We start from the raw sequence: 26,368 nt of genomic DNA on the forward strand, positions 1-26,368 counted from the left end.
TATCTTTGAAGGTATTAAAAAGTAAGGGATGGGCCAGGCGAGGTAGCTCACGCCTGTAATCCCAGTGCTAAGGCAGGGGGATTGCTTGAGCCTGAGTTTGAGACCAGTCTAGACAACATAGCAAGACCTCTACACAAACAAAAACAAAAACAAAAACCTTTTTTTTTTTTTTTTTTTTGAGATGGAGTCCTGCTCTGTCGCCCAGGCTGGAGTGCAGTGGCGCGATCTCGGCTCACTGCAAGCTCCACCTCCCTGGTTCAAGCAATTCTCCTGTCTCAGCCTCCAGAGTAGCTGGGATTACAGGTGCCTGCCACCACATCTGGCTAATTTTGTTGTATTTTTAGTAGAGACGGGGTTTCACCATGCTGACCAGTCTGGTCTTGAACTCCTGACCTCAAGTGATCTGCCTGCCTTGGCCTCCCAAAGTGCTGGGATTACAGGCATGAGTCACCGCACCCAGCGAAGAAAAAAAGAAACGAAAAAAAAAAAAACCCTGTTTTTTGTTTTTTGAAGTAAGGGATGGTGGATGAAGGAGGGATGAAGGAAATAATGATTCCATTTCTCCAAGGTCATATTTGGATTCTTCAAACTCATTGTCAAAAAGCTGTAGAGAGTCCATTTTCTTTTGACTTGTAACTAAATCGGAGGACTCCAACTGCTGGCCCATGGGTTGAATAAAACCAACAGATGTGGGATTTCATGTTTTCCTTTAACTTTTTTTGTTTACAAATAATTAGAATGTTTACAAATAATTAGAATTTGTTGCCAACATTTAAAACTCAAGTAATTTTGTGTAAAAGTTTATAATTCAACTTCCAGTGAATATCTAGCAGCTTTGCCAACCCTGGGCCCGCCTGTGGCTAGGATCTCTCCAGCAGTGCCGTCTGATAGAACTTTCTGTGATGAGGGAAACATTGCATCTCTGTGTTATCCAGGATGGAAGCCCCTGGTCACACATGACTCTTAAGCACTTGAAGTGCATCTTCCACAACTGAGAAACTGAATTTTTAAATTTGTATTTAATTTTAATTGATTCCAATGTGAATTGCCACATGTAGCTCATGGCTACCTTATTGGACAGTGCAAGTTGGGAACTATGGGTGGGTACCCTGTCTGGACAGGGCATGCTCTGCAAATCACCATAGCTCCCACCAGGCCTGCTTCCTGGTCCTGCTCCAAATCTCTCCAGCCATTTCACATCCATTAAGAATGTTTAAATAGTGTCTTTTCTAAAAGTAAATCTGAAATATCTGCCACTCCCCTCACCCTCCACCTCCATCTTTTTTTTTTTTTTCTAAGACTGAGTATCACTGTGTCGCCCAGGCTAGAGTGCAGTGGCACGATCTCAGCTCACTGCAGCCTCCACCTCCCAGGTTCAAGTGATTCTCCTGCCTCAGCCTCCCGAGTAGCTGGAATTACAGGTGTGCACCACCACACCTGGCTGATTTTTGTATTTTTAGTAGACATGGGGTTGCACCATGTTGGATCCCCCTGGTCTCAAACTCCTGACCTCAAGTGATCTGCCCTCCTCGGCCTCCCAAAGTGCTTGGATTACAGGCATGAGCCACCGTGCCCAGCCCTTTCTCCATCTAAATTTAAACATCTGGGTGTTATACCCACAAAAGACCAATTTTTATCAAAACCCAGGAGTGTGATCCTTGCAACCATGGCCCACCAAAACAAAACCCTCTAAGTGTAAATTTGTTTCCTGATCCCCATTATTTGCTTCTCACAGCCTTGCAAATGACTTCCACGAAGTCAACTGGGTAGGAAAATTACCCCCTTGTCTGAGCCCCTCCTGTCTCCATAGGTACACTAGAGATGCAGCAGCCGGTTAGGGAACCAAGCCCGTTAACCCTACAGAAGGTGAGCCAGGTACTTGCATAAAGAGAGAAGGAAAAAGAGCTGACCCTGCCTAACTGTTTTCACATGCTGCACACTGGGGGCTACTTGTGACTTTCAGACTTTGGCCAGATGTCTTGTCTTTGTGCAGAGCTGGGCAGATCTGGGCATCCATGACCACTTCTTCTAACCTCTGGAAAACGATTCCCAGTCTGGAAATGCTATTTTAGAGCCAGCACCAACACAGTTGGAATTAGAGAGTGAAATTTTAGGCTAGAAAGACCCTGGAGGTCAGCTGGTTCCACCACTTCATTTAAAAGAAAGAAACTCCCCCACAAAGGTTAAATGACTTGCCCACAGCTATAGGAAAAATTCATGGAAGAACCAGGCCAGAAAGCAGGTCTTTTGGCTCTTTATCCAGTTCTCTTTATTGCTGTCTGCTTGCCCCTATATTAGCAGACAGGTAACAAAAGTAAGTGAAACCAGCTTTCATGTCCTGTTCATGCCATCAGCTCTACATCTCCAGCATTTTGCTAGAGGGAACATTTTGCATTCAGCATGGGGACAACACCCTCCCTTTCCAAGGCCTTCCGGGCCTTTGGCCATTGCTTAGGAAATGGCCACTCTAGTGACCCAGTAGATTATCCAGTCAGATGGCAGTCTGGAAGAGACCAGATTCCACATCATTGATCCCTGGCTACCGGGGTTGACCAGAAACCCATTGAGTAAGCACTAGAGTTCCCTGCCCATTGCTGAGCCCAAATAGCCCAAGCTGTAAATTGCACTCAGTTCCCTGGGAGACTCCCTCGCTTGCAAATATCAGAGGATAAAAAGCAGGACCTCTCTGGCATCTCAGCCCAGGAACAGAGCCTCATGCACCTGTGCAGCTTTTCCTAACAGCTCTGAAGTGGCTCAGTTCCGACTGTCCACAAAAAGTGACCTATGTGTTTGGTCACAGAACTAATGAGTAGCATGTAAAAACCAGACAAGAGCTCACCTGCCTGGTGGAAAACAGTCTTACCTTTAGAAACGGAAACTTATTCAGGGTTCTTTGTCCCCAAGTAATAATGGTTGTGGCGGGAGAAACATTGAATAATTTACAATCATTTAAAGGTAATTCATCACTGGCGGCTGCCCTTCGGGAGTTGCAGTATAGAGGGAAGGTTTCAACCACATTTCACCATAATGCCATAATGTCACTCTTGCATCCATGGACACGTTGGCAGTTGCCTGATTTCTAAGTCAAGACTGTCCATGGTCCCAGCACTCTGATTTTCTTACAATATTTTTTTCTGATTTAAATTATCAAATTAATTTGTTTGGTTCAGACCAAAAACTGGCACCTGCAAGCCAGATCCAGCCCTCAGGTGTTTCATTTGTGGGTTTTAATACTCAAGGTGATTTAGTTGCCAATATTAAAAAAACCAGGAGACCTCATATGAAAATTCTAGACGTCTGGCTTTCTCTTTAAAAATAACAAAAGGGAAGAACTGGCAATGCTGCACCCCCATTCCAGCGTAGCACAGTCTCTTTTTTTTTTTTTTTTTTTTTTTTGAGACGGAGTCTCGCTCTGTCACCCAGGCTGGAGTGCAGTGGCGCGATCTCGGCTCACTGCAAGCTCCGCCTCCTGGGTTTACACCATTCTCCTGCCTCAGCCTCCTGAGTAGCTGGGACTACAGGCGCCCGCCACCGCGCCCGGCTAATTTTTTGTATTTTTAGTAGAGACTGGGTTTCACCGTGGTCTCGATCTCCTGACCTTGTGATCCGCCCGCCTCGGCCTCCCAAAGTGCTGGGATTACAGGCATGAGCCACCGCGCCCAGCAGCACAGTCTCTTGAAACAAGAAGTGAGGATCCCATTTAGTAAGGCTGGGTTTACAACAGTCCCCACCCAGCTCACTCACTTATATGACAAACCGCACTCCTGTAGGCAATTGTGTTTGTACTCCTGGATTAGCCCAGAAGGCCGTTCAGAGTGGAAATTTATTTGTATCAAAAGATGCCAAAAACATGACCGTTCATGCTTTGATATTCGCCAACCCCTTCAGTAAACAGTGAGCCTTCCTACATACCAAACACTGGGCCTGGCTATGTAACTACATGAAACAGACTTGCTGTCTGTCCTCGCCTAGTGTACACGTTCATGGATATTTTCAAAATGTCCCTTTTCTTCCTCTCTTACTGGGCTAGGCACCAAATTCAGCTGAGGTGGAAATTGCCTGTTTCTTCCCTTTTCAACTGCAAACTCACCGGTCCAGTAATGTAAGTTGGAGGTCACTCTTGCATCCGTGGACACGTTGGCAATTGCCTGATTTCTAAGTCAAGACTGTCCATGGTCCCAGGCTCTAGATGACGAAACAGAATTGGGAGACCAAGGCCATCTCATTCACATGTCATTTAAAGTACATTTTAAAATAAACTCCATCATTGGAAGGCAGTTGAGCCATTCTGTCACTGCTAGGCAGTGTCTGTGATCACCTCAATAAATGAGTAAGGAGTTCTTCGGAGCCAAGGGACCCCAAACACGGGATCTGATTGAGTAGTGACGGGATTTGAGGATTTATCTTTCTCTTTTGATCTTCCACTTTTCACATTTTTCGGGGGCATTATTTTCCTTTGAACACTGAGGTTCTGCCGAGTGGTTGGAGGCAAATTTCTGCCTGTCATAATATGAATATATAATAAAAGAAGAACCAAAGACAAGCCCTTTTGTTAAGGAATCTGTATTATCAAAGGCCCAAATTGGCAGCTGATTGTTTTTATTTATTTCTGTAGGTTTTACATGACACCTGGAGACCATTTAAAATGTTACTTGGCGGTGAGAGCTGTGTGTTTAAAAATAACGCTCACCCGGTGCCAAATCACTTTAGAGTCGGGTACAAATATTGAGACAAAAACCCCAGCTGTTATTGCTTTGGCTGCTAATTTGAGGTGTCAAATGAGAGCTCGACTGCTATACGTCAGTGAATAAGGCCCCTTGTGAGATCATTATGTTTTCTAACAGTTGAGAGTAATGGACTAATCAGTGCAGCATCAGTTGTTTTCATTATATGCCCACACAATGGTTATGAGCTTTAATTTAAACGGTCCACAGGGAGATCAAGGAACTCAGTAATATGCAGCACCCACGATAGTCCAGGAAAGCAGGTAATGCGAAAGAGATGGCTTCCCACCCTTGTCTCGCCTCTCCCTCCACTCTCCCCCACCCCCACCAATCTCTCGTATTCCTCCCGCCTTATATGCCCTTGGAGACCCATCGCCCACTCTAAACAAGCAAAAGAGAAGCTTTGCTTAAGGAGCAGGCAGATCTGTACTTTCTATTCTACAGGGTATTCTTAAAAATTGCAGTCAACCCATCCAACAGTAAGGGCCACTAGGCTTTTGGCAACACTGATACGTGTTAGCCAAACCTTGACCTTAGACGCCTTTGAGACCTGGTTGTCCTCTCTCCTATGTTGCCTCTCCTACCTCCCTCACTCTCTGAGCTGAGCTCTCCCTGCTCCTCGGACAGGAGGAGGGCTGTGTGATGCTGTTGTCTTGTAGCAGCCTCAGCAGTGAGGCCAACACCACGTTCCTTGCCACTTCAGGGACCAGTAAAGGATGGGTCCGTCACAAACTCATGTGATTCGCCTCCACCTTGGAAAAATGTGGAAGCTGCAAAGGTGACATCTGTCTGTCTGAAGACAATCCTGTGAGAGGCAGTTTTGTGTAGTGATGAAAAATATAGGTCCTGGTATCACACCTCTGGGCTTTGAATCTTGGCTCCGCAACTCTAGCTGTGAGATCTGAGCAGAGTTTCTGTCATTTCCTGGGCTTCCAAATGGAAGTAATAATATCTCAGGAGTGTTGAGAGAATTAAATGAGATAATGTATGAAAAGTGCTCAGGCTAGTGCTGGGACTTAGTAAACACATCATAAATAGTATCAGCATTATTTCTGCTATTATGAACATCATAGATACCTTTATTGGAAGATTTTGGCAAGCTTACTTCAAAGCAATATCCTTGACTACTCTAGCTCATTAGAGGCAAGTAGTGTGTTCACAGGAGAACCTATACCATTCTGCTTAGGTTTTCTCTAAGGATGCTTTATTGCATCGTTCTTATTCCTGGTTTCTGGAGCTTGCTAGAGCCCCCAGGCACATTAGAGCAGTGTACAGCTGGATGAGAAAGGCAAGTTCAACCTGGAGAAGAGGGAAACAGTAAAGGGAGTTTCACTTAAAAATGATAGGGTACTTAGGAGGAGGTGCCAATGATGGAGGCCCCGGGCTGAGTGGGAGGCTTGGGGTTGCCCCTGTCAACCTCAGTGAGGTTAAGAGAGTGGGGCTGAGATTCAGTATATGCTCTCCTGGGGCCAAGTCCACAAAGAGAGGCCATCCATATAGATTCGAATAGAGCTGAGTCAACCGATAACGATCACACTCATAGGACCTGGTAGAGTGTCGTAGGGCCTGGTCATCAGCAGTAGGCCCTGATTCCTGGTCCCATGGTGGCTGCCCATCAGCGGCTGCCCAGCAAGACTGAGAAGAGTGTCTTGCTTTGACCTGTGAGCCAGAGAGGAGATCTGGCATGTAAAGGACAGCCCCAAGAACCTGCAACGACCGCAGTTTCATTTCTCTTGCCCTGCCTGAGCCAAGCAAGAGGGAGGGCCAGCAGTGAGTCCCCCTTGAGGTCCTCACATGCCAGAGCCCCTCCGTGCACATCGTCCCCTGCCTGTGGTTTAGGTATTTCTCACAGGGTCTGGCCACAGCAGTTACACACTCAGCTGCTCTTCAGGAAGGGAGTCTGGTACTTTGGCTGCATCCACCTCTGTTAATTCACTGTAGGCACTGGTAGAGATCGTGCTTTCTTCCAGGCTTGCCATGCTGGCCATTGGATGCCCACATTTGTCAGTACAACTCAGGGCATCTCTCAGCCCACTTTATTAAATAGACATCCTGTCGTCATGGTGGCTGATGACTCACCAAGAGTCTCCTTCTTGGGGGCCATTAAGGAGGGAACCACCTTGCTTATGTAGACTTACACAGAAGTCTACCTGCCTTGACACAGGACGTGAGTGGGCCAGCCCACCAAGAGGGTCTAGGGAGTCTGGACCCAGGGAGTCTGGATCCCCACCTATGTGGACGGGAAGAGGAGGGATTCCAAGAATACCCCCAGGAAGGTTGGCACACAGAGAGGCTGCAGTGACACTTACTGCAGATGCCTGGTTTTGCAATTATGTGATACATGCTCGCAGATAATATTGTTGCATTAGAGCCAATTACATGGTGTTATGGACACACAACACGCAGATTACACCCAGAGCCAGGAAAGCACAGAGTGATAAAGCGATGGCCTAATCGGAGGAGACAGAGGGAAATGTCAGCCTTATTAAGGTTGCCAGGGTGGGGTGGCCGCAGCTGGACGTGTCTCCTCCAGATCAAAGATGGCTATCTTGAGGGATGCAATGGAGAGCGCCACGTTGACACTCAGAAGGGAACAGTGGAAGCCAGGGGCAGAAGCCAAGTTGGAGCTCTCCAAGGGTGGTCACAGCCGCCTCCATGGAGGACTGTCTATCATTTCAGAGCTTGGGCTTCTTCCTAAGTGGGGAAACACCATGCCTGCCCCAGAAGAGGCCTTCAGTCCCAGTTACTGCAAAACAGCATCCTGTATACTACCCTCTACACTTAAGTAAAGGCTCTATTCTTAGCTTTTCCCCTAGTTCAATGGTTTGCCAACACGAGCTTGCATGAGACTCTTCTGGAAGGCTCATTAAACACACAAGGCTGGGACTCACCCCAGGGTTCCTGATTCAGTAGCGGCTTGTGCCCTAACACATTACCAGGTAATGGGCCTGGTCTAGAGACCACATTTTTTTTTTCTCTTTTTCTTCTCTTTTTTTGTTTTGTTTTGTTTTGTTTTTGAGACAGGATCTCACTCTGTCACCCAGGCTGAGTGCAATGGCATGATCCTGGCTCACTGCAACCTTGATCTACCAGGCTCAAGTGATCCTCCCACCTCAGCCCCTCAAGTAGCTAGGACTGCCAGTGCTCACCACCATACCCAGCTAATTGTTATTTTTTATGTATTTATTTTATTTTTTATTTTTTATTTTTTTGGTAGAGATAGCGTGTTCCTATGTTGCCCAGGCTGGTCTCAAACTTCTAGGCTCAAGCAATCCTCCCGCTGTGGCCTCACAAAGTACTGGGATTATAGGCATGAGCCACTGCACCCAGTCTGGAGACCACATTTTGAGAGCCGCTGCCCGAGTTCCTTCCATGCACAACCCAAGGCGGATTCACCCGTGCTGTCTCTTGAGCAGGGCCTCCCCCAGGCTTCGATTCCACCACGGCATTGCAGGTTCTGGAAACAGTGGGACTGATCTTCCAAGGTAGGAGTGAGACTGCCTGCTTTTGAATCCCAGTGCTACGACTTGCCACTTGGGATTTCCTGAAAATGTTTTTTGTGGTTTTTAAGTTTTGAATGCCTCTGACCTAAACCCCTCTTCTTACCGAGCAGTTACATGCCTTGCCTAGTATGTCACATTTCATCACCGACAAAGGCAGAGACAGGATGGTTCAGTTCTACAGCAGTCAAGGGCCAACAAAATTTCTATAAAAATCCAGATAGAAAATATTTTAGCTTTGCAAGCCATGTGGTCTGTGTGTCAACTACTCAGCTATTGTAATGCAAAAGCAGATAGACAATACAGAAGTGAATGCGCAAAACCATTTTTACAAAAACCGGCTGCATTGGATGGGATTAAGCTTGTGGGCAGTTGTTTGCCAACCCCTGGAGCATCCATTATGTGAATCTTCATGTATTTATCCCTCCTGGGGAGCCCTTGTCCCATCTCAGTACCCTGGCATTGGGCTAATAGGCCCCCAAAGATGTCCATGACCTCATCCCAGAAACCTGTGAATGTTGCCTTCCGTGGCAAAAGGGACCTGGCACATGGGACAATATTAAGGATCCTGAGATGGAGGAGTTATCCTGGATTGTTCAGATAAGCTCTAAGGATAATCACAAGGGGCCTTGTAAGAGGAAGGCCCCAGTAAGTGGAGATCACAGTGAGTGGCAGGAGATGTGACAACAGAAGGAAGAGGCTTCAATGGCTGTTTGGAGTTGTGTTCAAATATATATTTTTAAAAATTGTTGAGTAACAAAAAGAAGCAAGAGGTTGATGTGACGCAATGAAGCAGCCACGAGCCAAGGGACGTGGGTGGCCTCTACAATCTGCAAAAGGCAAGGCAGCAAATTCTCCCATAAAAGAAACGCAGCCCCAGAAACTCATTTTAGACTTCTGACTGCAAAACTGTAAGGGAATAAATGTATGGTGCTTTAGGCCACCAAATTCATGGTAATCTGTTACAGCAGCCATAGGAAACTAACACAAGCCTCATTCCTGGACTCAGTCTTGCTTGGATTCAAATCTTGGTGCTTCCACTTGCTTCATTCATGAAATGGAGGTGATATCAAAAGTCCCTGCCTCGTGGGATAATTGGAGGAATTAAATGAAACAATACAGGCTGGGCATGGTGGCTCACACCTGTAATCCCAGCACTTTGGGAGGCTGAGGCAGGTGGATCGCCTGAGGTCAGGAGTTCAAGACCAGCCTGGCCAACATGGCGAAACCCCGTCTCAACTTAAAAATACAAAAGTTAGCCGGGTATGGTGGTGGACGCCTGTAATCCCAGCTTCTGGGAAGGCTGAGGCAGGGAGAATTGCTGGAACCCAGGAGGCAGAAGTTGCAGTGAGCCGAGATCACGCCACTGCACTTCAGCCTGGGTGACACAGCGAGACTCTGTCTCGGAAAAAAAAAAAGAAATGATACAATGCAGTACCCTTAGCTCAGAGCCCGTCTGGCATATAATAAGCTCTCAGTTAATGTTAGCAGTTATCAGTAACATCTCATCTAATTGCCACTAAAGCTCTATGAGCCCAGTGCTATTATTATCTCCATGTTACAAAGGAGGAAGCGTAATGAGATGCAGAAATTTACCCGTGGTTGCATAGGCTGTAAGTGGCAGAGCCAGTCTAAACTAGGTCTCTGCCTTCGAGGTCCATGCTCACCACCTCTCCTTGGCACTGGGGTTGTAGCACAATTCCTTCATTGAATGCCAGCTACTTAGGCAGCGGCACAAGAACCAAATAGAATGCAGTGCTCTGTGTGTGGGCAAAAGCTGCCAAGACTGGAAATCAAATAAATCTGTGTTTATTAGGGAAACGAAAACTGTAGCTGCCGTAGCAATCAGCGTCTGAGAGGTTACCAACCCTCTGACATCCCCAGGCTGGCCAGCCCCAAGCAGCAAATCATGAAAGTCTGAATACTGTGTTTAGTCATTTTGATTCTGGAATAATTGCTATTATCGTAAATGTTTTATAGCCCTCATTACGACTCACATTTAAATATCAGTGTAGTAATATATTAATAAGTCATCGCTGCCGGACTACTGCCGGATGCAGTTATAGTCGAGGTCCTGCTTATAATTGTACTGTATATTCAGCTAAATTAGAGCCGGGCTGTGAACTCCACCTGACGTTGAATGACTGGGCATGCTTGGAAAGAAACCCCTTCTCTGCAATAGGGAGGATGCTCAGATTTTTTTGTCTGGTGGTCAGTCAACAACCTTAACTTGGTTTCCCCTAAGTGTGGAGCCCAGAACTCTGAAATGGACAGAAGGTGAAATGGAGGCATCATTTCTGTCCTGCAGGCATTTCTAATCCAATGAGGAAGGGGAGAGAAGCCTAGCCCTCACCCCCAGGAAGCTCCCTGCCAGGGCAGAGTGCCTGGTCTGATAGCAGTGACAAATTCCTCAGTGTTGTTAGATGAGATATTCTGAAGTCTTTCTGGATGGACAGAGGCAGGATAGATTATCCCCCACTGAGCATCTCCCCACATACACACAGACATAGAAAAGAAGTCACATGAAACAAAACAGCTAAGTGAGCTCAACTTCATAAAATGCCAAATACTTGCATTGGTAAGTTAGTGAAGTTACAAAGTAGGCAGAAGTAGGCAATGTAAATTTTGTCTATTCATTCTTCTTTACCATCCCATATGCCTAACAGTGTCAGACACATAGCAGGTGCACAGTAAATATGGGAGGGAGGGAAGGAGGGAGGGATAAAAAAGAATTAGGTTCTGTGCCTTTTGCCACGCAGATGATAAGTAGATGTGGGGGATTACAGGAATAGTCTGGGGCAAAGGAGGTGTAGTCACTGGAATCCTGCTTTGGACTGGGGTCACAAGGGGCTGGAGAAGGAATCGTTACAGGTCCCCTTGGGTAGGATGGAGAGTATGGGGGGCACTGTATGCTGGGTAAACCTCTGTTTCTATTTCCATGGGGGTTGGAGTAGAGGGGAATATAATAGGCCAGGCCAGGACTAGATTCTCTCCACGAATGTCAGTAACACAGTGACCTCCACTTACTGAGCACATACCCCATGCTAAGCCTTTTACCAGCCTGTGACATAGGTACCATTACCTGGCTTCTCCCACAAATAAAGAACCTGCAGATAAGAGATGTTGATAACTTGCCCAAGGCCACACAATTTGAAGTAGTAGGATTTGATTTCCACCATGTACAGAGCAGGACATGAGGCTATAGTAGTGCACAGGATAGAAAATGGTCCTGTCTTTGCAGATATATGATGTACAGGGCATTTTAAGAGGAAGAGCATGTGTTTACCAAAAGCCAAGGGCAAAAGACATCTGGCTTAATCCATGAAGGTTTCCAAAGAAAGTGTCCTTCTTGGGCCAGTAGGGACCCATGGAGGCCTAAGAGAGGGTAAGAGGAATTGGGTTTTTGAGTAGGGGATGTCTGATGTGGTTCTGGGAGGAGCGGAGAAAAGGGCACAGGAACAAGTGGCCACCATGAGGGATTGTACCAAGGGCTGTATCCAACTCTTCCTCTTTGGGAGGTACAGTGAGACAGGTGTGGAGTCAGGGAGCTGAGAGCTAGGCTTGACTTTCCCACATATTGTGTCTCTCCACCTGGGTAGTCACTGAAGTAACTGATGCAAAAGGCCCTCCTGCTACATGATGTTTCTGCTCTGCAGATGGCCTTCCTTAGCTGCCACGCTTTCCCTAGGCTTCCGTAATAGGTTTCTCCAGAAGGGTAAGGCTGGGCACTTGTCTATAGCCTGGCTTCATTCTTCAGCCTCATTTCAGTCTAGTTCATTTATAGATCTCACACCTTTCTCTTTGCTTTTCCCTGCACAAAAGTACCTGTCAGTGGTAACATGCACCACAGGAGCTTCATTCATGGTCGTGGAGATGCACCAGAAAGAAGAGACGCACAGAGCTCACAGACTTACTTGAGATTGGATGTGCTGAAGGCCGGGCACGGTGGCTCACGCCTGTAATCCCAGCACTTTGGGAGGCTGGGAGGGGGTGGATCACCGGAGGTCAGGAGTTCGAGCCCAGCCTGGCCCACTTGATGAAATCCCATCTCTACTAAAAATACAAAAATTAGCCAGGCATCTGTAATTCCAGCTACTTGAGAGGCTGAGACAGGAGAACAGCTTGAGCCCAGGAGGTGGAGGTTGCGGTGAGCCGATATTGCGCCACTGCACACCAGCCTGGGCAACAAGAACGAAACCCCGTCTCAAAACAAAAAAGATTAGATGTGTTGAAAGAGTCAGAAGATGCCTAGAAAATATGGAATCACTTATCCCCACAGCATCCTGTGCAGGGCAACACATGCAATGGGTGGGACAAGGAGGATGCAGCAAGGTCGTGCTGGGCTTAGATCCCATCTCCAGGGCTTTACAGTGATTGTTCTTGGAAAACTGATTTTGCCTCTCTGTAGCTAAACCTCCTCATCCATAATATGAGGATAACACATTTGTAGATTTGTGTGTTATTAAGCATATCTGTTTCCTTCTCTGTAAACTGAGGACAGGAATAGGTAACCGGCATTGTAGATGTAAGAATTAGAGATATTATAATGAAGCACTCAGTGCATAGGAGGGTTTCAGGAAGCAGTACTCTTACTCAAGGTGGGTAGGCAAGTCCTGAGAGGGCAGTAGAGGGAAGGAGGGCTCCACCTGAATAAAAAAATCAGGACATGCTCTTCTCGTCTGGAGACCTGTCCACTTGTCTTTAGCTGCTCCACTGGCCAGACCATGACTGTTGACTCATGGTCTTGTGGTCACATCCATCCCTCCCCCCACCTTCTACAAGCATCTTGGCGCCTCCCCCTGATGCTCCCTGGCTGACCATCTCCCTTCTCTATCTCCACAGCACCCTCAACAACAACAACATCAGTCGCATCCTGGTCACCAGCTTCAACCACATGCCGAAGATCCGAACTCTGTGAGTAAGAAGTCCATGCATCTTTCCCACTTACTCCCTACCTCATGCCCAAAGTGCAGCACTCTAAGCTGCTCGTCAAACCTACCATGCTATGACTAGGCAGATGGTTCCTACATTCAAATGCCTCCTTATTCTGCTATTAACCGAGGGGTGCCTTGGCGAGCGAGGGTGGATGCAGAGACAGGTCATAGTGCTACCACCCATGGCTCTGAACGACTGTTCTGCATCAGGCAGACTCATTTCTCTTACCCTGGAACTGTGGGAATTCTTCCTGTACTGTGCGCATGTTTTCCGTCTTGATAGAAAAGATTATTAGTTTTACATTGTCACAAAACATATAGAATTCTGACTGAATGATTCACCATTTGCTTAGCTAATATCACATAACTTCGGCCGTTCTGTCACATTGCCAGTGGTTACAATGGTTTTCCCCTGGGGAATGAACAGTACAGGAAGAGTCACTCCTTCTCGCCACCCACCCAGTCCCCACCCACCACATTTCCCTGTTCACCTGCTCCCTGGATGATATTCTGATATTAGAATGCAGTCATTCTCATACTTGGTTCTTTACCTTTAATGTCTTAGGTGGGCTTAAGTTTTCCAGGGTGCATACTCAGGAAACAAATCTCATCGTGACCAATCCCCAGAGCAGTTCTCGTGCTCTTATTACCTGGGGAGATCCCCTCTGCTCCCAGTCAGGAACCTCTTTGTAAGTTTCTCTGTAAGTGGACTCTGTCAGCCTTTCCAGAGAGGTTCAGACTTGATACTTGGCTTGCGTTGGGGGAGCTTTGGTGATATTTGCATCACACTAGTCAGGGAAAGAGCCAGCTCCCAAGGGTGTCAGCCAAAAACATTTAGGACCAAGGCCAAGGGCTAGAATTCCTGCAGTCCCCTTTATTAGCTCTGTGTCCTCTGTTCCCTCCTCTATAAATAGGAATGGCGGTGAGGATCGGATGATATTAGATATTTAAAGTGCCTGGCAAGCCGTAGACAATAAATGATATTGATTGTTACATTATTATCACATGATCAGAAATCGGGACTGAAAGTTCCAAGCAGCCATCTGATCTGTGCTCCCTGGGCAACATAGAATCCATGAGATTTGGAAATCCTTACAGCAGAGCTTCCCCAGTGGGATACCTAGACGAGCAGCATCAATATCACTCAGAATTTGTTAGAAAAGCAAGATTTCAGGCCCCACACCAGACACACCAGATCAGAATCTCTGGGGGTGGCACCCAGCAATCCGTTTGTCATAAGCCCTCCAGGAGACGTTAACGCTCATAAAGTTTGAGAACCACTGCATTCATGAGAAACCAACTTTATCTTCAGGCAAAGATAAAGACCAAAGAAGCAATTTATATAAAGAGGCAATGCAGAGAACCGTAAGAAGGACAGAGAGTTTGCAGTTAGTCAGGCCTGAGTTTAAATGGGAGCTCTGCCACTTAATTTGAGCAAGTTTCTTCATTTGTCTATGCTTCAAGGAAAGTGAGTTCATGAATGCTTACCTCAAAGTTGCTGGGAGGATGAAGTGCAGTTTAACACGTAAAGTGCCTGGTACATGGTGTGCACACAACAAATACTAGTTATTATAAAGAATAATAATCTGAGCCCTGCTTCCATCTTTGCTTCCCAAATTCTTCCCCGGATCCCTCATACAATAGCATAACTCAGCCAAGACAATCTGTTCTTTTCCCTCCCTCTTAAAATAGGATAGTGCAGTAATGGAATTTTAAGAAGCCATTTGGTCTTCAAAGACCTCTTCAAAGTTCCCAGCAAACCACAAATGAGCTGGGGAAGAGTGGGGCCCAGGGCTTCTGGGCAAGAAGCCGAGAGTGTGCCTCAGGGTGCTGGGCCTGTATTACCCCAGACAAGTGGGTTGCATCGAAGAAAAATGACTCTCACCTGCAGGAATCAGCCGTCCAGCTCCTGTGAGCTGTTGCTATGATTTATCCTTCCCTTCTTTGTTATTTTCAGTTTAGGAGCAGCAATAACAGAAGCTGGGTTCATTCCCTAGGAGTTGTGGGGACAGGGTTAGGACTGGATCTGGGGTGCTTTGTTTGGGCTGCAGTAGGGAGGGGTAAGAGAACAGGAGGGTTTTTTTCTCCTGGTTTCTGTTGTCATTCTTCTCTGCCATCCTGAACGTTCATCTGATGAGTTCAGATCAATCAATCAATCTCTTCTGTTCTCTTTGCTCCCTGCTTGCTGCCATTTTCTCTTTAGTTTAATTTCAGAGATGGCTCTGTACAGAACTCCCTGGAGACTTGAGCTGACTAATCCCCCTTCACTGTAATTAAAGTGTGTATGGGGTTGGGGGGGACGGCTGGTGGTGGTGGAGAAGCGGGGAAGAGGACAGAGGAAGGAAGTCATAAATGGGATTTCTAAAGGAAAGCTTTTATATTGAATTCAGAAAGCCACATTTTATAGAAAATGAACACTGACCCTCTCTAAAAGGATTTGCTGGAAATTTAATTTAGCGTCTGTGGCTAAAAGGCACCTTTTATAAATTGGCATTTGTATTCATTCACCTTATGTTCTGTAGAGGTGGTTTCATCAGCATGGAATATGATGTGTCCATCAGCAAAAGATTGCAGAACAACATGCAAGACCCAACTAGCCACCTCAGTGCTTCGGTATCGAAATGAGAAACTGTAGCCTTGTCCATGCAGAGCTAAGGGCTGGGAAGAGAGTGAAGTCTGGAGCTGGTCTCCTCTCAGTCGTAATAACAGTGAACATTTCTTCAGTGGTTTGCTACATGCCAGGCCTTGTACTAAGCACTTCCCATGAGTCATTTCAATTCTCACAACAGCCCTAGGAAGGAGGCACCACTAATATCCCCATTTGACAGATGATAACACTGAGGCCTAGAATTAAATTGCTGCCCAAAGTCAAAGTCAGAAAGCATGGAGCCAATGTCAGACAGGCAGTTTGCCATCACAGCCTGAGCTCAGGCCATTCATCAGGAACAAAAGGAGAAGAGCAGTTGCCAGGTAAACAAAGGAAGGGGGATGAGAGAGGAAGGGAGGCCACCCTCCCTTGTGTCGTTGCCATCACACCTCACCAAAATTATTGAAAGCAATTAAAATAATGTCCCTTCTCACTCAAGAGGATTAGCGCTACCCCTGACAGTGCCTAAGCTCTAATTTCATGCTCGTTACAATTATTTTTCTTTTTATATTACTATTTGAGATGGTATTGCTCAACTTGCTCTCCCAAACATGTTGTGAAAGGCAAGAATCTACCCAGCTTGACTCTTTTAGCGTTTCTGGTGGATACAATTCCAAGAAGAGGGAACAGAGTCTGTCCACCACCCTGGGCTCCATTGCCCTGGGCTTTTGACGAGAGCCCTTTGATGGCTCCAATTCAGTTTGGGTCACCTCTTTTCTCTGGTGCTTTTGGGAGGAGAAAAATTTCTATGAAGACAGACAAAGGGATCGGAACTATCTGTAGCAAGATTAAGAAGAGAGCGAGCTTGGGGCCAGCCAGCCAGGATTGAGAAAGGACCAACCTAATAGAATCTTCCAAAAGGGAAGCCTCTGACATTTTTATTATCCCATAAATTAATCAGTTCAGTAAGATCTGACTTACCTAAACGTCATTTTTGTTGTTCCATTGATCTCTTACCCTTGATCGGAACCGACGGGCATTTGTTTGCATTGATCTGTGATCCGCCGCATGCACCCATGCTCCTTGGCTCATAGAGAATCCCTGTTGCCTCAGCTTCTACGCCTCACTGCACAAGAGGGCAACCACCTTTCTAAATAAAAGCCAAACGCTCATTAAAAGGTTCTGCTTCTCCTGGCACACAAAAGAATGGCACCTCAGCCTGCGCATGCCACTGCAGCCTGCCCTATGCTCTGCTTTGTCCCAAACAGACCTACTGTTGCCGTGTTCCTTGGGCAACATTTATACCTGGTGAGGATGGTCATGGAACCCCCTCCTTTTCTTCCTACTTTTAGGAAATTGTAATCAGCTGAAAGTCCACTGCCAAACCTCCTCTCTGTTTTTGGCACAAAGTGGTTAATGCTTAATGAATAAACAGAGGTTTTGCTTTCCCTCCTAAAACTGAGGTCCTTCCCACCAGCTTAGGATTCTGGTTCACCAACCCCTTCCTGCCTGTCTCACTTCTTTCCAGAGTCCAGGCTAAGAGGAAGCAGTGCTTGCTTCAGCTTAGGAACTCGAAGCTTTCAAACTCAAAGGGGAGAACTGCGTGGGACCCATTGTGCTCACTGTATCTCGGGCCCAGGAGCCTGTGAAAGTGTGTGCAGCCCACTGGGAAATGCAAAAAGAAAATTACATCCAGACTAATTATTTTTGAAACAAAATCATAAAAGTCTTTTTCAAAATTGTTAGCAGAAAAAAAATTACATTTTATATGGGATATAGGTTCATTTAATCTGTCTGATATGATGGGATCTGGAGCCCCCTGTGGCAACCAAGGCCTCAGTGGCCCAGGCCTATGAGAGGCTTTTGCCCATGCAGTGGCGGGAAGGCCCTGCTGGCATCCAGCAGGAGGTAGCTGCACTTAGCCAATGTTTGGCAATGTTGGCCTTACACTAAGTGGAGCGTGGTCAAGAGCCCTTCAGCTGTCTCTATTCCAGGCGTGGAGGGGGCCTGAGCCTCTCCACAGGGCTGACACTCAGTAATAACTGGCTTGACCCAGACTACTTGAAAGTCTTTAGATCCTGCTAGCTGATTAGCATGTCCAGGATTTAGGCATTTAAAATGTGCGTCCGAAATCCAAGTACATGATAAGCTGATGTGATGAAAACTTACCCACTACCAGCTTCTAATGACCTAGGGTTGTAGGGAACATGAAAGTAGGAAACCCCTGATAGAGAGACCTTGGGGAAGAACCTTTAGAAGACCCTGGATATCCTTAGTTTGCCTCCCTGGTAGTGGAAAGGAAGTTCAAGTCACTTAACCCAGTGGGATTCCCCTCAGAAGTGAAACACACAGATCCCTCCAGGGATTCTTATCTACTCAGGGGCAAGAAATTCATCCAGAACCACAGCTACTAGAGGGGTAAAGCCTAAGCATCCTAGAACTGGTTAGAAAATATTTTCAGCCGTACCTGAATCAGTCAGAATAGCAAATACACCAGACAGAATTGAACACGGGAAGGAAAGCAAGGACACTGTGGAGAGATGGCTGTGGATCGCAAGAGTCTGATACAGACAACACCTTATTTAAGTGGGAGGGTGGAAAGAAGGTACATCCTCCAGAAATGTCCCTTCTGTCTGCAGCCTGCTCACTCCAGCTAGTGCACACAAAGTGGTATTGGTTTTAAGCCCACAAGCATTACACACAGTGGGTTTATTAAAGGACACTTAGTGGGGGAATGAAGAACAACTCAGGTGAAGGCAACAGCATCTCTCAGCTACATGAGACTGGAGGTGGGGGCATTGAGATTGAGAAGCGCCTTTCAAGCAACCTGTAATTCATGCTGGCTAAAGTGCTGAAATTTACAAATAAATAGCCCTTTTGTAAGTTTGACTTGAATCAGGATGCCTCTGTGATAATGTCACTCCCCTTCTCTTATGCGCTGAGGCTTGCTTGAGTGAAAAGAAAAGAGGATAGACTTGCTATTAAGAAATAGGCATTGCTCAGAACCCTGGAGGTATCCTTTGGATGTGACCTGGCAGTAAAAGGGTCGGGGCTCCCATGTTTTTGGTAGTGCAGAGGGAAGTGCTTCCCTGGACTCCTGGGGATTTTCACACTGGAGAAAGGGGCAGCAGGGGTTTTGGCCACTCTGTCTGACCAGTGGCAGCCTCCACACTTCACTCTGTGATCATCCCTTCCCTCTGTCCCACCCTCTCCCAGGCGCCTCCACTCCAACCACCTGTACTGCGACTGCCACCTGGCCTGGCTCTCGGATTGGCTGCGACAGCGACGGACAGTTGGCCAGTTCACGCTCTGCATGGCTCCCGTGCATTTGAGGGGCTTCAACGTGGCAGATGTGCAGAAGAAGGAGTACGTGTGCCCAGGTGAGGATGCCTTACCTGCTCTCCCCTCCTGTGCTATGACCCACCCACTCGTGAACTCCCCCAACATCACCCTGACCTCGAACACATACCCTAGCCCAGAGCTTGGTGTGGAAGGAACCCCATAGGTCATCCTCAGTACTCGGTAGTCACTTAAAGAGCTGTAATGTGCCTCAAAGGGTTTTAAAATAGAAACTCTTTTCATCTGGTAAAGGGAAATGCTAAAAGAATTCATGAACTGCTTTTTCAGCCCCCTAGTCCATTGATACTAAGAAATCGAACATTTGTTGAGCCACACATAAAATGGAAACAGGTATAACGGAGGTGTTCTAGCATCTGCTAAACACGTTCCTGTCGTCCCATTGCTCATAGAAATTGGAAGACAAGATAATGGAGGCTCTGGAGTCAGCTGCTTGGCTGGAAATCTCAGCTCTGTCCCTTAGTGGTGTGTGACTTTGGCAAGTTACTGCTCACCCACAATATGGAAATAATAATAGTTCATAACTCAAAGAACAGGTGGGAGAATTAAGTGAAATAATGCATATAAAGCACTTAGCATAATACACAGCCCTTGGTAAAAGCTAAATAAGTGGAGCTTAATTATTCTAGTTTAGTGGGCCCACAAAATGTGCTGAGCAAACATAAGAGTTTGATCTGTGGGTAATGGAGACGTAACAGAAGCACAGATTGCCTGTGTAGCACAGAAAACAGAATGGTGCAGACACATAGCTGAAGGCAGCTCAGATCTCTGGGGATGGAAGGTGGCTGAGTAACCCAGGAAAATCTTCCCAGGGGATGTAGCTTTAAAACAGAGTCGTGGCTGGGTGCGGTGGCTCATGCCTGTAATCCCAGCACTTTGGGAGGCCAAAGCTGGTGGATAACCTGAGGTCAGGAGTTCAAGACCGGCTTGACCAACATGGTGAAACCCCGTCTCTACTAAAAATACAAAAATTAGCTGGGCGTGGTGGTGGGCACCTGTAATCCCAGCTACTCAGGAGGCTGAGGCAGGAGAACCGCTTGAACCGGGGAGGTGGAGGCTGCAGTGAGCCAAGATCACGCCACTGTACTCCAGCCTGGGCCACAAGAGTGAAACTCTGTCTCAAAAATAAAAAATAAATAAATACATAAAACCAGGGTCCCAAATTTTACTTGTTTTTACTTTGCATTGACACCTTCCATTCTCACCAACTGTTTCTTTTTCTGTGGTAAATAAGTAGAGCTAATTCCTTGACTTCCTTAAAAAAAACCAAATCAAACAAACAAACAAACAGAAAGCATTCAGTTGAGAAATTTCCCAAAGAGGTATTTTGATTTCCAGGAAGCCAGTCCTGGAATTGGGGCCCAGTGTCCTCTAAAGGCTGAGCCTGGGGAGCTAGCATGCAAGAGGGAACAAGGACCCCAGGGAGCTTAACCACTGTGGGCTCTGCATTTCTCTCAGCTTTCTAAACTGGTACCCACCTTCAGTACTAAGGGTTTACTGGGCCTTAGCTTGGGCTGCTGGACTCCAGTATGGCCAGAAGTACAAACTGTCTGGCCTCTTCTGCTCTTAGATCACACTTGCGATTCACAAGAATTTTCCTTGAATTCAAGTTCATCTCATTCTCTGCCACTTCCTCCTGTCCTGTTGTTACTTTATCATGTTATTTATTATCTGAAAATATTTTAACATGTCTCAAGCAGTACCTCAATAACTTCCTATAGACGCCCACTTAGAAATCACTTCCCATCAAACACATATAATAAAACCATTTATCACGCAGTCACCAAATTCAAATATAGTGACTATAATTACAGTAATTATTCGGCAAAGGGTGCAATATCGGCATAAGTGAAAGAAATAATTATACAGTGCAGGAGTCATCCAAGAGGTAGTGAGAAAAACCAATTAGAATGATAAAACACATCACTACAGGTGAATGCCAGGTTTAACGTAGTGTATGACCACGCACGCCGCTTCGTCAGAGAGCACCTTCCCGTCAAAGTGCGGCAAGACACTGCTCACCTAGCAGCAGTCCGGATCCAAAACCGTGGGAGAAAGGCTGACCCTCCAAAGTCCAGGAAATCTGAATGCCTTACTCTCTCTCCTTTGGAAAGGCTAGGTCCAGCAGACAGGTTCATAGTTACGTGGGAGCACCTTGATCCACTTCTGTTTATAGCAGTTAATCCCATTGCTTGTGATGGTCCCTGGAGCTTCTTAGTATGAAGCCAGGTGTCTTTTGAGAACATGAGAGTGTAGTCCAAAGGCTCCAGACATGCCTATGCTGTTAACCTCCACCCTCTCACCTGTAGTATGAATTAAGGGCAGGGCCATATGGAGACCCCTATGCGTGAGGGATTCTTTAAGTGCCTGCGCAGGCTCCCGTGGATTACAAACTAGAACGCTGTGAGGAGTCACTGTCTGAAAAGGGCAAGGTCAGATACAAAGGTCTGGGGGCTCTAGTGCATTGAACATCCGTGAAGATTGAACTCCCACTATCAAGAGTCAGGTGAATGTGGAACATGCCCTCCGAAAACTTCTGCTATTATGTGGGTGCAAAAATAATTGCGGGTTTTGCCATTACTTTGAATGGCAAAAACTGCAAATACTTTTGCACCTTTTGCACCAACCTAATACGTTTTCAAAAATTGTTAAATGCACTTTGTGAGACAATGACAAAACCTTGAGAGGAAGCAATGTGGAGGAAGGTTCAGTCTGTGAGTGTGCAGTTAAAACACAAGTGGTCAGTCTTTGAGGCCCTAGAGAAGGACATTAAGGAGAAGAGCTATCTTCAAGGACTGACCACACTCCACACGCCACCACCAACAGTGCCAGTCCTGCCCCAATACCTGAGCCCTACAAGGCACCTGAAGGACACTGTTTTGTATGGACCTGTCTGTGGTGGGTTGTTCATTTGTTTGTTTGTTTGAGACAGTTTCGTTCATGTTACCCAGGCTGGAGTGCAATGGCAGTATTTTGACTCACTGCAACCTCCGCCTCCCGGGTTCAAGTGATTCTCCTGCCTCAGCCTCCTGAGTAGCTGGATGATAGGCACCTGCCACCATGCCCAGCTAGTTTTTTGGATTTTTAGTGGAGATGGGGTTTCACCATGTTGGCCAGGCTGCTCTAGAACCCCTGACCTCAGGTGATCCACCCACCTCGCCCTCCCAAAGTCCTGGGATTATAGGCATGAGCCACCGCGCCTGGCCCTGTGGTGGTTTTTAACTCCAAAAACCCCAAATGCCCCTCATTCAAGCTATTCACCTGTTAAACCACAGGAGGAGAAATTCGGTCAAGAACTGAAGACAAGAACTTCTCTTACAAAATAGAGGTCATCCACTCGGGAGGAAAAGAGGCATCAGGGTACCAATTAAGCCATCCCTGGGCATAGCTTCATCACCAGCAGTCCCCATCCAGGCAGCATAAGAAAAGCTCCCTGAGCCTTTAAATGGTATCGAAAATTTCACCAAACACATGGCTCCAGAGACAGGAAAGAGCTTTATCTCGCTTAGCCTGTGAGGGCTCTGCCTGCCCAAGTCCCTGATATCTCCCTTTGAATTAAATCCAGCTGTCTGGAGCCCAGCGTCTTCTCCCCAGAAGCCCTGGATATGGGCTCCTTATCACTTCAGCTAACCCAGAAATTTGCTAGCAGTGCACTTTGGCAAAATTCATCTCCTCTGTCAATTGTACCTTTCCAGTTGAAGGCATTTATTTTCTTCCTCTGGGGAGACGATTGGGAATTTTTCACAAGGGTGGGGAAATAGATCTTTACTTTTTTATTAATTTTTTTCCCTATGTTATACAACTTGACTACTTGGCTCCCTTCAGCCTCTGCTGAAAGGATTTCTGTGAACTTTTCTTGTTTCAAGAGGAAGGTTAGGGTCCTACGTCTAGAAGTGTCTGGTTGCTTGTGGCCTGAACCAGACCAGAACTTTATCAAAGTCCATGATCATAGACCAGAGAAGTTCATGTTACATGAGTTGCAATTTGTTGGGGTTTTTTTTCTTCATCCTTATCTAAAGGGTTTATTTGAGGGTTTAAATTGTAGGATTTATCTTCCACGTGTTAATTTTCTGGTACCTTAATGTGGAAGGGTTTCTACCAGTCATAATTTGTAATTCACAGTTATTAGTTGACCTCCTGAATCAGTTATCTCTTTGCTTTGAATGTCTTTGAACCCATTGGTTTGTCCATCTGTTTCACATTTACCTGCCCTTGGCCTTATTATCCTCTCCTACAGACATTAATCTTGTCTTCTAGTCATGAGGGGCCACGTCGTATACTTTTTCAGGTGCCCCAAATACCTAGAACAAAGCTCGAACCTAATAGCCTCTCAATAAGCACTTCATTTATTATTAAAAATGAAATATGCTTATCTCCCTAGAAACAAGAAACTTCCCCTTTTCGTCATCTTTTTTTTTAAATTTGGGACTAGTTACTAAGTACAAAGATAATTAAGGTAAGCCATGACCAGCCACCCATCTCCTTAGGAGGTTTTAATTAAAACACCATAATTGGACATTGCAGGAATGAGATTATTAGGTTTATTTAGCCATTCCCAAAATTATCATGCCTCTGGTATTTAAATCACGTTCATTTATATTCTCATCATAATTGCTCGAGTCCCATTGTCATCGCAGTCTCTTGTTGGCTTTTGAAAGGCCAGAGGCCAGTAAGGATGCTTAATTTGAATACTGGAATTAATTTATTTCCACATGCTCACAAGGCCATTGGAGCTTTCGACTCTGCACTTTTACCAAGTGAGGTTTTTTGTTGTTGTTCGGACTTTCAAAATATTCTGTAATTTTTTTTTATTTTGTTTTGAATCGACACACAATAATTGAACATACTGATAGTGTACAATGTGATGTTTCAATATATGTATATATTACGTAAAAATCAAATCAGAGGATTTAGCATGTCTGTCACCTCATACATTTGCAGTGGGAATATTCAAAATGCTCTCTTCTAGTTATTTTGAAATATACAACACAATATTGTTAACTGTAGTCACCCTACTGGGCACTAGAACACCACAACTTACTCCTTCTCTCGAACCGTAACTTTGTGCCTGTGGATCAGTCTCTCCCTATGTCCTCCTCCTGAATACCCTCCCCAGGCTCTGGTAAGCACCATTCTACTTCCTACTTCTATGAGATCAACTTTTTTAGATTCCACATATAACTTAGATCATGTGGTATTTTGTCTTCTGTGTCTGGCTTATTTCACCTTACATAACGTCCTCCAGTTTCATCCATGTTGCTACAAATGACAGGATATTTTGTGGCTGAATAGTATTCCACTGTGTATATACAGCACATTGTCTTCATCCATTCATTCACTGATGGACACTTAGGTTGATCGCATATCTTGGTTACTGTGACTAATGCTGCAATGAACATGGGAGTGCAGATACCTCACCAACACAATGATTTCATTTCCCTTGGATGTGTACCCAGTAGTCGAATCATTGAATATGGTACTTCTGTTTCGAATTTTATGAGGAACCTGCATACTGTTTTCCATTGTAGCTGTCCTAATTTACATTCTTACCAACAGTGTATAAGAGTTCCCCTTTCTCCATATTGGTGCCAGCATTTGTTATTTTTTGTCTTTTTGGTAATAGCCATTCTAACTGGGATGGGGTGATAGCTCGTTGTGGATGAGGTTTTTTTAAAGATAGAAATAAACACAGCTCTAACACAAGAGTGTTTGATCATCTCTAGTGTAGCTTACACAGTCTGTGTCTCAGTCCCTGAACCCGCTCTTCCTACCTCTTGAGATTCCAAGACTCTGATGGTTTTCAATTTCATGGCAATAAATAGAGGAATTTGGGGTTCCTTTTGGCAGAAAAAGAAGAGCACAGGGCTAAACATTAAAACATTGTTGTTCGCTAGCTTTATGATTTTGGGCAGTTTGCTTAACCTCCCTATTCAGTTTCCTCATCTCATGCTAAGGGGGAAAAAAAGAATGGGACCTAAATCATGGGTTTTATGAGGATCAAGTAAGATAATATATACGAGCACTCAAGGCAGTGTCTGGCACATAGTACACATTGAATACATGTTAGTTGCTGTTATGAGACTGATGGCTACTCTCAGTTTGGCCCCCACTGTGTCCTTGGGCAAGTCCCTTCCTCTCTCAGGGCTTCTCTTTCCTTGCCATCTCTATGGGCCCGTCTAAGTCTGAAATTCGGTGGTCTTTTTCCCACTCATCTCAGCAGACAAGTTAGGGCCTTTTGCTTTCAGCGTGGTCATCATCCCCATCTTACCAATTGGGAGAACAAAGTGGCTGGGCAGGAGCCAAGTCCCTGGTTATGGCTCAGTCTCTCTTCCCTCTGATAACTTCAGGGGCAGTTATACAAGCAGCAGAGATGGGATACCAGGCGCAATACCCACGCGAGCGGTCGCAGGGACTTGCCCTGTGAGAGGTTGGGCTGGAGACGCATCCCTCCCCTCTCACTCACTTGAGTGTCCCCTGGACCGGAGGCAGCGCCGCTAATGATCAGTGAGGAGCTGGGAGGGGTCTCCACTGTCCCAGGCTCTGCTCTGTCCCCCTTGAAGTCATCAGGCCGTGATCCAGGGGGCCTTAAAGACATCTGAAGGTTAGGAATTGTAGTTGCTGCCCTGCCCTGTTTGGCCCAGAGACAGCTTTGGCTTCAGATGGAAAGCCCAGAGCCAAAGTGGTGACCAAGACTTCCCAGAGGGGAGACACGTACTTCAGCCGCATCCCCATCCCCCTTTTCTGGAGAAGAAATCCGCCTCAGCAGAGCAGCGTTTTAGTGCCACTGAAAGAGCTCCAAGAACAGATAGCGTGGACGCTTATTTCACAATGAAGACACGAAGAGCAAGTCCACGTGCTCCCAAGCAAAACATCTTATAACACGAGTTCTATAGCCTAGTGCATCACTGTGCTCTGAGTTAAGGCCACCTTTCTTGCCAGTAGACAGGCTCGCTCAAGGACAGTGTGGGTCATGAGACCACCGTAAGAGCATGCTGTACAAGACGAATACATATGTGCATGCAGACAGATGTTCCCCTTTCATCAGAGATATAGAGAATGATTCCTTCTATCCCAATATAAAATTGCTATTCCCATTCCCCTCTGTTTCCCAGCTTACAGTCACATAATTTGCTGGGTAAAATGGTAGGTGTTTCCTTACTTTGTCCTCCTTGGAAATCCACTGCCTCTACCTTCCCCAACATGTGTGGACAGTAAGGGCTGGGTTTGTTGACAGAGCTCAGTAGAGTGCCTAGGACACCCCGGCTT

At 46.0% G+C, this 26,368-nt stretch overlaps 1 protein-coding gene across 4 annotated transcripts in view; it reads left to right on the forward strand.

Moving 5' to 3' along the window:
* The window catches only part of LOC105480842 (slit guidance ligand 3), a 639,820-nt gene that overhangs the window by 464,582 nt on the left and 148,870 nt on the right, over window positions 1-26,368 (forward strand). For 3 of the 4 annotated variants that reach the window (XM_011740022.3, XM_011740023.2, XM_011740025.3), the window contains 2 exons: window positions 13,067-13,138; window positions 18,962-19,125. In XM_011740022.3, coding sequence (XP_011738324.1) covers window positions 13,067-13,138; window positions 18,962-19,125 — 236 coding nt within the window. Of the gene's footprint in view, window positions 1-4,893; window positions 4,988-13,066; window positions 13,139-18,961; window positions 19,126-26,368 lie in introns of those variants that run through there. The other variant, XM_011740026.3, reaches the window with a different exon arrangement.

The sequence above is a fragment of the Macaca nemestrina genome, chromosome 6, assembly GCF_043159975.1.
Source record: "Macaca nemestrina isolate mMacNem1 chromosome 6, mMacNem.hap1, whole genome shotgun sequence".
NCBI lineage: Eukaryota > Metazoa > Chordata > Mammalia > Primates > Cercopithecidae > Macaca > Macaca nemestrina.